Source organism: Sphaerodactylus townsendi, linkage group LG01, assembly GCF_021028975.2.
Source record: "Sphaerodactylus townsendi isolate TG3544 linkage group LG01, MPM_Stown_v2.3, whole genome shotgun sequence".
Classification (NCBI taxonomy): domain Eukaryota; kingdom Metazoa; phylum Chordata; class Lepidosauria; order Squamata; family Sphaerodactylidae; genus Sphaerodactylus; species Sphaerodactylus townsendi.
Genome location: NC_059425.1, coordinates 178,107,377 through 178,118,114, shown reverse-complemented (window position 1 = coordinate 178,118,114; position 10,738 = coordinate 178,107,377). Strand labels below are relative to the sequence as shown.

Genomic DNA, 10,738 nt, shown 5'->3' with positions numbered 1-10,738 from the left:
TTGTACTTTGCTCGGTGATTTCTTGCCAGTGAGAGGAGGCACTGCTAGACTAGCCGGTGCTGATACCTTCGAGAGTAAACAAGAGAACACAATGAACCACTGCAGTCATGCACTGAACAAACTTCACGTCAATACCTGCCCTAATCTGTGAGGTAAGTGAGGAAGGAGAGGAAGCTGGTCATTATTAGGGGCTAGGCAACTCTCTTATCAACTGCACATTTACAAAAGTCTTCCCCCGTTGGCGCTCAGGGCCTCATTGCATAGCTCTTCCCTCCCCTGTTTCTTTATGTGGCAAGCTGAGGCAAGGGAGAATGATTAAAAGATCCCAGTGTGATCTTGGCCAAGGATTGTGTGGGGATTCTTGGGATAACACTAATGTTAAGTTTTCCGCCTGACACTCCTACCCACGGAGAGATCCCTTGGTGCCACTTTCTAGGTGAAATTTAGCTGCTTGTCGGATCATAATGCTAAATCTCCCTTCCAGGTCTGGGTACAGAACACAGATGACTCACCAACTGATATTTTTAAAGAACGTAACCCTTCACCTCCCTCCGACAGATTTGCACTGTTGCAGTATGCCCAGACTCTGAACACGGCCAGGTACTGTACATATGACCTTGGAGCTTAGGCGTGGACATCGGTATGAAAGATTAGCAGCAAAGGAAGGAAAGTCAATAAAGCCCTTTCCCTTAGTGGTAGTTCCCTCTTCCAGGGTAACCTGGGCACTCCCATTTGCAGCTGAGGTAACAAGCGGTTCAGGTCTGCTATATAAGCAAATGCTGTTTCTCGTGTGAACCGACAAGATAGAAGCAGATGAGCAGAAGACTTCAACTTTGGTATCGTATGCCGTTTCTATTTGTTTTGCTCTTTTAAGCTTGTAAGAAAATCGGGGTGAGTTGAAACGGTATTTTGTGAGGGATGGGGGTTGCCAAATTGTCTGTGCTAAATGGTTTTGGAAGTGGAAGAATTCCAGAGCTGGTTCCATATTTAGGAACGTAAGAAGAGCTTGGTGGAAAAGACCGGGGGTTCACCCAGTTACCCTGGAAAGCCAATATCATAGCTCCTCTGCTGCTGTCTCCAAGTACTGGTATTCACAGGTTTGCTGCCACTTTATATGGAAGATCCCTTCAGTCACCATAGATAGACCTCTCCTCTATGAATGGGACTAGCTCCCTTTCAAATCTGCGATTGTGTCCACCACTGACAGTGAATTCCACCATTTAATTAATCATTGAGTAATGAAGCATTTCCAGTGTGCCAGTGTGGTGTAGTGGTTAAGGGCAGGCAGATTCTAATCTGGAGAACCGGGTTTGATTCCCTATTCCTCCACCAGATAAGCAGAGGTTTATCTGGTGAACCAGATGTGTTTCCACACTGCTACATTCCTGCTGGGTGACCTTGGACTAGTCACAGTTTTTCAGAGCTCTCGCAGTCCCACTTGCCTCACAAGGTGTCTGTTGTGGGGAGAGCTTGTAAGCCACCTTGAGTCTACAGGAGAGAAAGGTGGGGTGTAAATCCAAAGTAGTCGCCACAGCCACCGCCTTCGTCTTCGTCTTCTTCTTCTTCTTCTTCTTCTTCTTCTTCTTCTTCTTCTTCTTCTTCTTCTTCTTCTTCTTCTTCTTCTTCTTCTTCTTCTTCTTCTTCTTCTTCTTCTTCTTCTTCTTCTTCTTCTTCTTCTGGCTGCAATAGTCTGCAGTGCCTTTCGTGTTCTTTGATTCGTGTCTGAGCGCTGCATTTGGTGGTCCCTTGTAGACTTGTCCACAGCTACATGGTATGTGATAGACTCCTGCAGTAGCTAGAGATCCCTCTTATTCTTTGCTGAACGTAGCATTTGAATTTTCTTAGTGGGTCTGTACATTGCTTATAGGTTATGCTTCTTCATCAGTTTTCCTATGCGGTCAGTGGTTCCCTTGATGTATGGTAAGAACTCTTTCCCTCTAGATGGCTCTTTATCTTTGTTCATGTGGCTTGTTCTTGGTCTTGCAGCTCTTCTGATGTCTGTAGTACAGTAACCATTAGCCTGTAGAACCCTGTTTAGGTGGTTCAATTCATCTTGAAGGAGGTGGGGTTCACAAGTTCTGTTTGCGCGATCTACCAGAGTTTTTATGGTGCTCCTTTTTTGTCCTGGAATCTGATGATTGGAGTTTTTGTGTAGATAGCTATCAGTGTGCGTAGGTTTTCTGTATACTGTGTGGCCCAATTGTTGCTTTGCTTTGCGGAGGACTAAGAAATCTAGAAATGGTAGTTTTCTTTCATTTTCTTTTTCCATAGTAAATTGGATGTTTGGGTGGATCTTGTTGATATGGTCCAGGAACTTGTTTAGTTCTTCTTCTCTTCTGTGGCTCCAAATGGTGAATGTGTCATCCCCATAATGGAACCATATGGTGGGCTTTTCACTGTATTTCCATTTCGGTGATAGACCATGAAATGATTACAGCAATAATAAAGAACCCAATCTCATAGATGCTACACTTCCGCATCTCTGCATCTCTTTATAGTAGGGATATCCACCTCATAAAGCACAGGAGCCCAGCTAGAAAAAAAGATGGTAACCTTAGGTCAGTACAAGAAAGCAAGGGTGGGAGGGAAATATTTCTAACCATGTGGCGTTTTTACATTGCAGACTGAGGCCACCCCTTCTGTTGACATGTGGAACCCTAACCCAGGTAAATGTTGACTTTTGTTTTTAGACAAAGCAATTTTGGCAGACTGCATGCTGTTCGAATGTTCCTAATATCAGACAAGAAATAGGCTGCGTTCCAAGGGCAGATTGCATGCTGTTCGAATGGCTACGGCCATACCACCCTGAACGCGCCCGATCTTGTCTGATCTCGGAAGCTAAGCAGGGTCGGGCCTGGTTAGTATTTGGATGGGAGACCGCCTGGGAATACCGGGTGCTGTAGGCTGTTCGAATGGCTGAGTGCAAAATATCAGACAAGGCTGCGTTCCAATATTGCTTAAGATTCTGGTCTTTCGAAGCATAAAGAGTGTCATTAAGAATACTGCTTCTTTGCATGCTGATTGACAGCACAGAAGGTCCCAGGGTCAATCCCAGGCCTTTTCAGTTAAAAAGGTCAGGTAATAGGTGCTGTGAAAGACTTTCAATGGAAACCTTGAAATGCCACTGCTAGTAGACAATACTGCTGCTCCGAAGGAATTTGAAGAGGAACTTCTCCTGGAGAAGATGTCCCACGTCGGTCTCTGCGTTCAGCAGAGGCTAATTTACTGGTGATCCCCACCCCCTCCATGATGCGGCTGGCCTCCACCAGGGCCAGGGCGTTCACGGCCCTGGCCCCTGCCTGGTGGAATGCTCTCCCTCCAGCTGTCCGGGCCCTGTGGGACCTTAACGAGTTCCGCAGGGCCTGCAAGACTGAGCTATTCCGCCGGGCCTTTGGGGAGACCAGCTGCTGATAAGGTGCCCGGAAACAACTTAAGGTCCGCTGTTCCCTCTTGGAGGAGTTTTTAATAGTTGGATGCCATCTGTATTTTAATTGGTTTATAGAAATTGAACGCTGCTTTTAATTTTATATATGTTTTATGTATCCACTTGTTCTGCCATTGTTGTAAACTGCCCTGAGCCCTCCGGGGGAGGGCGGTATATAAGTGGAACAATAAATAAATAAATAAATAAATAAATAAATAAATAAATAAAGAAAGAAAGAAAGAAAGAAAGAAAGAAAGAAAGAAAGAAAGAAAGAAAGAAAGAAAGAAAGAAAGAAAGAGGCAGGGGGAATTCCCCTGGATCTGGAGTGTTTAAGGCCATGGGCCTTGTGGGAACCACTGGGTGACTGAGGAATCTTCTTCCCAAACGAAGGCTGGACTGGAGCAGGCCTTGATAATCACCTCCCCCACACCAAATAAAATTTACCCTTTGCAATTGCATTGCAGTGGGTAAGAAGATTATTTGAAGTGTTGCATGGGTGACTTGCCTTGATTCCATGGCTTTGTTTTGCTCTCTGTTAGGAGTACCAGGTGGGATACCACCTCAGCAGCCTTATCCTGGACAACAACCCGGACCATATCCTGGGCCAGGCATGCAGCCATATCCAGCTCCTGGGTTTCCTCCCCAACCTCCTCCATCCTATGGGACCCATCCACACGGACCGCATCACCATGGACATCACCCACCTCCTGGACCACCTGGGATGCTCCCTGGAGGACCTGGAGGTTATCCGGTACCACCACAACCTGGTTGCCCCCCTCCAGGACATCATGGACACCACAAGAAGCACAAGCATGGAAAACATCATGAACATGGCAGCCATCATGGGCATCATGGGCATCATGGCAAGAAGGTAAGGAGGGATTTGGCTTCTGCTTGGAGATTTGGAAGGAAGGCCTCTAGATTGGACATTGGTTTAATTGGACTATTAAGGCCTTTGATCTGCATCCCTCAGTTGTATGTTCCTGGTATGTAAGACTCAAAGTGGAGCAGCAGTGGCATAGTGGTTAAGAGCAGGTGCATTCTAATCTGGAGGAACCCGGGTTTCATTCCCCACTCTGCTACAGGAGAGAAAGGGGGGATATCTTTCAATCCTCCTATAATGAACGGACTGCTCACTTACAATTCCTTGCATGGAACATGGTCTGCTGGTAGAATAGTTACTCTTAAGGAGCAGCAGTGGCGTAGGTGGTTAAGAGCTCGGGTATCTAACCTGGAGGAACCAGGTTTGATTCCCAGCTCTGCCGCCTGAGCTGTGGAGGCTTATCTGGGCAATTCAGATTAGCCCGTGCACTTCCACACACCTTGGGCTAGTCACAGCTTTTCGGAGCTCTCTCAGCCGCACCCACCTCACAGGGTGTTTGTTGTGAGGGGGGAAGGGCAAGGAGATTGTAAGCCCCTTTGAGTCTCCTGCAGGAGAGAAAGGGGGGGATATAAATCCAAACTCTTCTGCTTCAAAAGGGTAAATATGAAAGCAGGTCTGTACCGGGACTAAACTGTGCCTGGGGGCATGACCACTTACGGGAGCCAGCAGGAAGGTGGGGCTCAGGGGTGGGGTTCGGACTGGTGCTGCGGCGGCAGGCAGGCAGGCTCCTGGGCCGCATGCTGCCAAGCCCCCCCTTTCTCCCTGCTGGCCAGATCCTGCTGTCCCCAGGGCCTGGGGAGGGCAAAAGTCAGCCTGCAGGGAGGCCGGGGGTGGAGGTGGGGCTTAGCGGCATGCACCCGGAGACAAGGGATATCCCATGTCCCCGCTAGTTGTACGCCACTGTACGAAAGTAAAGAAGTGTTGAAAATGTCAAAGGGGGGGCATAATAGAAAATATCTGATGAGAGCAGAATGATTGGCAGCATGAACGTCCATCCCTTCGTTTCTCTTCCAGCACTCGAGCAGTTCCAGTAGCAGTTCCGACTCAGACTGAAGGCGGCTTTCCCTACTGTCAGTGGCTCAACCTACCAACGTGAGAGGCTATCAGTTAGGACTCCCTTGAAATTCCCCCATCTCTTTCCTTACGTTGTCCGTTTATTCACATGGGCCACAAATGGCACCACATTCCTCTGCATTGTGTCACAGCCCTAGTAAGAGATCACAGGTGTGGCAGTTTGCTGCCAACTGCATGTAAGCATTCATCTTCTTATTTTATGCGAATTTAGAAGTTTAGCTTGGCCCAGGAGCATCTTGGATGTGTGTGCTGGAAACTCTAGAACTCCGCAGCAATAAACTGATTTGCGCAAACAGACCACTTGTCTGATGAAAGTTTGCATTAAATGCTTCACTTGAATTAAATAGGCCTTTCCCCACTTACCTTAAGCCCCGCGCGACTCTCTTCAAGTAGTGTGGGGTCTTTGGGGACTCCCCACGACAGGGGCAGCCACAGCGAAGCCGCCCCGACGCTGCTGTGGTCGCGCCCCCTCAGTGCGCGGCATCCCTGGCGCTGGAGAAAACGGCGCCTGTTGATGACCCCGCACAGAGCGTGGGGTCGTGGGGACGCCTGGGCGCACACAGGGATGCCGCGTGCTGAGAGCAGCGCGCGGCATAGGGGGGATCGCTTCGAGTGGGGAAAGGCCCAAATGACTACTTTTGGTTTTATCTTCACACACCCAGTCTTTCACCTCAATGGGAACCCTAAGTGGCTTATCTTGTTGTCTCCACTACTTTATCCTCACAACAACCCTGAGAAGTAGATCAGGCGGAGAACACGTGACTACCTCAGGATTACATAGCAGTCTTCCATGGCAGAGCGTGGATTTGAACCGGGGTTTCCCAGATCTCAGTCCAGCACTCTAACCACTGTGATACGCTAACTCTCATTCAGCCATCTATGGCCGTTTCCCCACTCACCTTTTGTTGCGCTCTTCTCGCTCCAAGTAACATGGGTTCCAGCGGCACTCCCCACTACCGGAGCGGCGACAACGCAGCCGCCCCGATTCTGCCGCCCTCGCGACCCCTCAGCACGCGTCATTTCTGTTCCTGTTCAGAACAGCGCCTTTTGGGAAACCCCAAGCGACTACCTGCAGTGGGGAGCGTGACTGCACACAAAAACACCCGAAGCTTACAAAACCGTTTTGCCTCTTTTTTTTTTTAAGTGAGGAAACGGCCTATGCTACACTTGTTTTCATTCAGCCATCTACGCTGAAACAGAAAACTCTGCGGGTTCAATATTTTCATAACATACAACTTCCCTTCTTTAAAAATAGCACATAATGATACATTTCGCCATTTTTTAAGGTAGTGTGAAAAAGAGTTTATTAATCAAGAGTGCAATTTTGGCTCAAGTCAGGATATTGTTCCAAAAAGAGCAATACACGACAGTTTGCGGTTTCCGCGTGCATCAACAGACAGGGTCTTGCTTCTTGCCTGACCTGATGCTCCGTATCATTTTCCAGAGGGTGAATTACTGGTGGTTAATGGGAGGGAACAGCCGGGAGCTGACAGAAGGAGACCTAGTTTCCACAGGTAGATTGCATATGATAAAAAGGCACTGCGTGGTGGGCTAGCAAAAAAACCCTCAGACCAGAAAATCTGCCTGTGGCACAGTTCATATCTAGACTATGATTGTGCTGCCCATGGTGATGGGAAAACTAGAGCCTGAGCCAAAGTAACTAAGGAAATTTCAGCTTTTTTTTTTTGGAGAGACAGTAGCAGAGCGGGAAATGGGATAGTGTTGTGGGATGAAGCCACAGGTATTTCCACCTGCCATTTGCACTGGAAGCAAGATCGCATTGGCACACCAGGACAACCACCTGGCCTGCCTCTTTAACAGAGACAGATTCCTTTCTGCCTCTTGCGATGTTGCAATGGCAGCTACCCAACTAGCGAGGTGCGTTTAATGCACATTCCGCAACGTGCCGAAAGCCATCTGTTGCTGCGACCATTGAACAATCGTGGGAAAGGAAGGGGGCAAGGTCTTCATGAGTGGCACGGGTCAGAGTCTAGCAGTCGCAGTCACGAGACATCCTATAGCTAAGCGCTGTGTGCACCTTGGATTCTTCAGTATGGTGGGAACCATTAGCACCCGGATCAGAACCACAGTTAAATGATGCCTGCCTGCCCATAGAGAAGAAGAGCTTCGGAAAAAGATGGGAGGGAAGGGAATCCGGTTTGTGGGTATTTCTGATCTGATTTGGGGTGGGTTAAAAAAAAAAACCTAACTCCAAACGTAAGTGCAAATAACACCTTGTGTACGGCAAAGTCCTATTAAGACATCCCAAGGTTCAAATCCCTGCTTCTTCCCGCTCTGTTTTATATATCCTTGTCTATTTCTCAGCTTCCTATTCACTTGAGGTAGCCACAGCATTCCTGAATTGTTCTTTAATCATTTGTTTTGAAGGGAAATGGATTTTTAACCCCTACTTCTCTGTGGAGCCAAATCAACGGCTTGTTTCTCTTTAAATGCCCATAATTGTACCCCCCCAGGAAACGACGTTCATGAAAAAGTAAATTAAAAAAAGAGCAATTGCTTTTGCTACAGAGCAAAGCAGCAATTATAGATTAGTTAAGTCATAGGCGTAGGGGGAGGAAATGGAGCCCGGGGCAACACCTGCTCCAGGTGCCCCCCAACTTCCTTGCGCCCCCACATTGCCCCCCTTGCCCCACTTACTTTAGTTAGTAGTAGCCTGCCACGGGCCGAGGGGCATGCAGTGGTGGCCCAGCCAGGTTGCTCCTTCGGCCCGCGGAGGCTTCGCCGGCTGAAGGGACAGCCAAGTGGGGCAGGGCCGAGCCGAGGGGAGGGCCCTCACGTGACCAGCTGCCACATGTTCCCGTGACCCCACATGTTCCTGTAAGCACTCCACCTCTGAGTTGAGTAATACCACAGCTAATTCCAGTGAACAGGAGAAAAACGATGAAGCTGAGAAGTGGGAACAGCAATACAATATCCAGGAGAGACCAAGTTAAATGTAAATAGATTGTTAGGGAGATGCTGGACAACTGCAGAATAGAACTTACTCCTGAGTAAACATATAGTAGGATCTTTCCTATGGAGATGGGCATGGCTAGATTTTTGTGAAGAACAGAATAAGCTATTGGCTCTATGCAGTGGTGGGATTCAGCCGGTTCGCACCACTTCGGCAGAAACGGTTGTTAAAATGGTGCTGGTAGACAACCAGGTGTTAAATTATTTGAATCCCACCACTGGCTATATGGAACCAATTTAATTCCACTTGCAGCTGCTTATCTTGTTCCCGGAGTAGAAGCAGACTCAGTGTTGAATACAAATCCTTTGCCGTTCTTTGTTTACTACTTAGAGGATTACAGTACGAAAACTGTTTAAACGAACTAAGCTTTAACACATGGCAAAACTACCCGGGGGAGGTTCTGGATCCTATCTCTGCCTTGGTTTTTTAATTAGCACCATAAACATGACTTTCATCATGATCAAATTTAAAATATGCCTATAGGTTTTGATTATAAAAATAAACCCCTGGAAGATTTTTGCGCCACCTGTCCTGGGACAGTTTATACTATACAACAATTTCAGGACATTAATATCTGCGGTGCTTGACGGGAGACTGCATTTCCCTGAAGCTAACAGATCCACCTAATGAATCTGTCGAAGAAACCAGGCTGGGAGAGGCTGGCGTAGTCCTTCTCCCGGAAAATGGCCGCCCGGTCCCCCAGACCAATTTTCATCAGGACACTCATGTCCACATCACTGCCTAAGGCCACCACGGTGGGAACGACATTCTGTTTCTTCATGGAGTCAATGGCTTCATCTAGATTTTTGTTGCCCGTGATGCCATCTGTGATGAAGACAAAGGAAAGCTCCGCGTTGCGCCGGGCTCCCCTCGCCCTGTCTCTGGGGTTGATGACGAGATTGTTGACGGCATAGATGATGGCAGAACCCAGGTTGGAAGAAGAGTCCAAGTATGCGATTTTTGCTATGGAATCGGAGATGTCCGTGAGATTGTACGTTAATGGGAAAACGACCACATGTTCATTCTCACTCCCGTATTGTAGGAGGGCAAGGCGCGCGTTCATGTTCTCGTTGTCACTTCTGGCCAGCGTGAGGCGACGGGCCACATTTTCTATAAAGTCATGGGCCCTCTGGAAATTCAGCGCGCCAATCCTTTCAGAGCCGTCTAGGAGGAAGACGATGTCAACCGGCCTTTGCGTGCACTGAGCTACAGCAAGCTCTGTGAGAAGAAAGGGAACAGACAGTAAGCATTATAGGATAAAGCTACTCAGCTTAGAGCTTTAAGACAGAATGATTTAGCAGACATGTAACTGATAGACACATTTTCCAACCAGCAGCATTAAATGGAATTCACCACCAGAGTAGACTGTGCCAATAGGTTTGGCCCTTTCCAAAATGCTTGATCCAGTCAAATTGTAGACTCGTTGGCTTGGTAAGGGGTTTGAATCAACATTAGTGTTTGCTGTTCTTTGCTATTTTGTTATCGCTGGTGCCTTGTCTGCCAGGCACAGGGGCAAATGTCTACTTTGCCTACAAAAAGAGTCATTGGTCTCTTTTCTGACTGAAATTAAGCTGGGAAATCCCTTGTGGGAAAGTTAAAAGCTGTTTATATTTCACTTCAGTTGGACAGGAAGAGAAAGTCAGTTACAGGTGAACTTGCAGGTAGTTCTCATTGAAAGTAATGCAAATGCAAATTACTTCTATAATTAAAATAACTCACATGTTGGGTTCAATGAAACTGATCAGACCTTTTTAAAAAAAGAACACCCAAAAGAAAGAAAAAAAATAAGTAATTGTTCATGAGATTAATCTTTCCCTGTCAGATCAGTAGACAATACAATGTTTTTTGGTGACTGGATGCCCAAAGTTGATTTTGTTTTTCTTAAGCTGTTGTGACAATAACCCCTTTTCTTCAACATTTGACAAAAATAAATGTTCAACTGGCAGAAATATTGTTAATCATTTGTTATGTTATGAGCTGAAAATAGAAGAAAATCAGATTGATATCATTAGGATGAGTATATTAATGGCAAAACGTTTTGAAAACTCTCACAAAGACTCCAGAAATAATGATGACCGAACACACAGTAGCTTATGGTATTAAATCGGAAAATATTTTTCAGAGTGTCTTCACACAAGTCTACATGTAGCAGATATAGAAGGGATTCAAAGGTTGATGTTCTGTGTCCAGTAGTAAGGAACATGCATCTAAAACACTAAAAACCCTCATATCCTACATATTTGCCTTCATCTCCAACTCTCAAAACTATTGTATCCAATCAAAGACGTTTACGCTCAATAGCAAGTCTGACAGTAGTTGGGGAACGAATGGGACATTTGATACATTTTAAGGATGGCCATCTTTTTGGTGATATGTGTGCAGT

At 46.8% G+C, this 10,738-nt stretch overlaps 2 protein-coding genes and 1 non-coding gene across 6 annotated transcripts in view; 2 read left to right on the top strand and 1 right to left on the bottom strand.

The window, feature by feature from the left end:
- On the top strand, window positions 1–5,678 carry LOC125434922 (calcium-binding protein P-like). Of its 3 annotated transcripts, XM_048500788.1 has the most exons (5): window positions 4–152; window positions 485–600; window positions 2,624–2,666; window positions 3,964–4,295; window positions 5,322–5,678. In XM_048500788.1, exons 3-5 carry the CDS (start codon window positions 2,648–2,650, stop codon window positions 5,358–5,360), a joined length of 390 nt encoding a protein of 129 aa, XP_048356745.1. In that variant the 5' UTR covers window positions 4–152; window positions 485–600; window positions 2,624–2,647; the 3' UTR covers window positions 5,361–5,678. The 3 variants fall into 3 exon arrangements, with proteins under 3 accessions (XP_048356752.1, XP_048356745.1, XP_048356761.1); XM_048500795.1 differs by lacking the exon at window positions 485–600 and having other exon boundaries at window positions 1–152; XM_048500804.1 differs by lacking the exons at window positions 4–152; window positions 485–600 and adding an exon at window positions 685–836.
- The window catches only part of COL6A2 (collagen type VI alpha 2 chain), a 79,888-nt gene continuing 70,536 nt past the window's right edge, over window positions 1,387–10,738 (bottom strand). Inside the window, exons 28-29 of one of the 2 annotated variants that reach the window (XR_007244839.1) lie at window positions 8,194–9,573; window positions 1,387–1,397 (exon numbers count right to left, since the gene is read on the bottom strand). Coding sequence is in view for 1 of the 2 variants with exons in the window: in XM_048500772.1 (XP_048356729.1) it covers window positions 8,966–9,573 (608 nt within the window). In the remaining variant the exon portion in view is untranslated. Of the gene's footprint in view, window positions 1,398–6,658; window positions 9,574–10,738 lie in introns of those variants that run through there. The other variant, XM_048500772.1, reaches the window with a different exon arrangement.
- On the top strand, window positions 2,788–2,906 carry LOC125425673. Its single transcript, XR_007243432.1, has one exon. It is a non-coding gene; the product is annotated as a 5S ribosomal RNA (ribosomal RNA).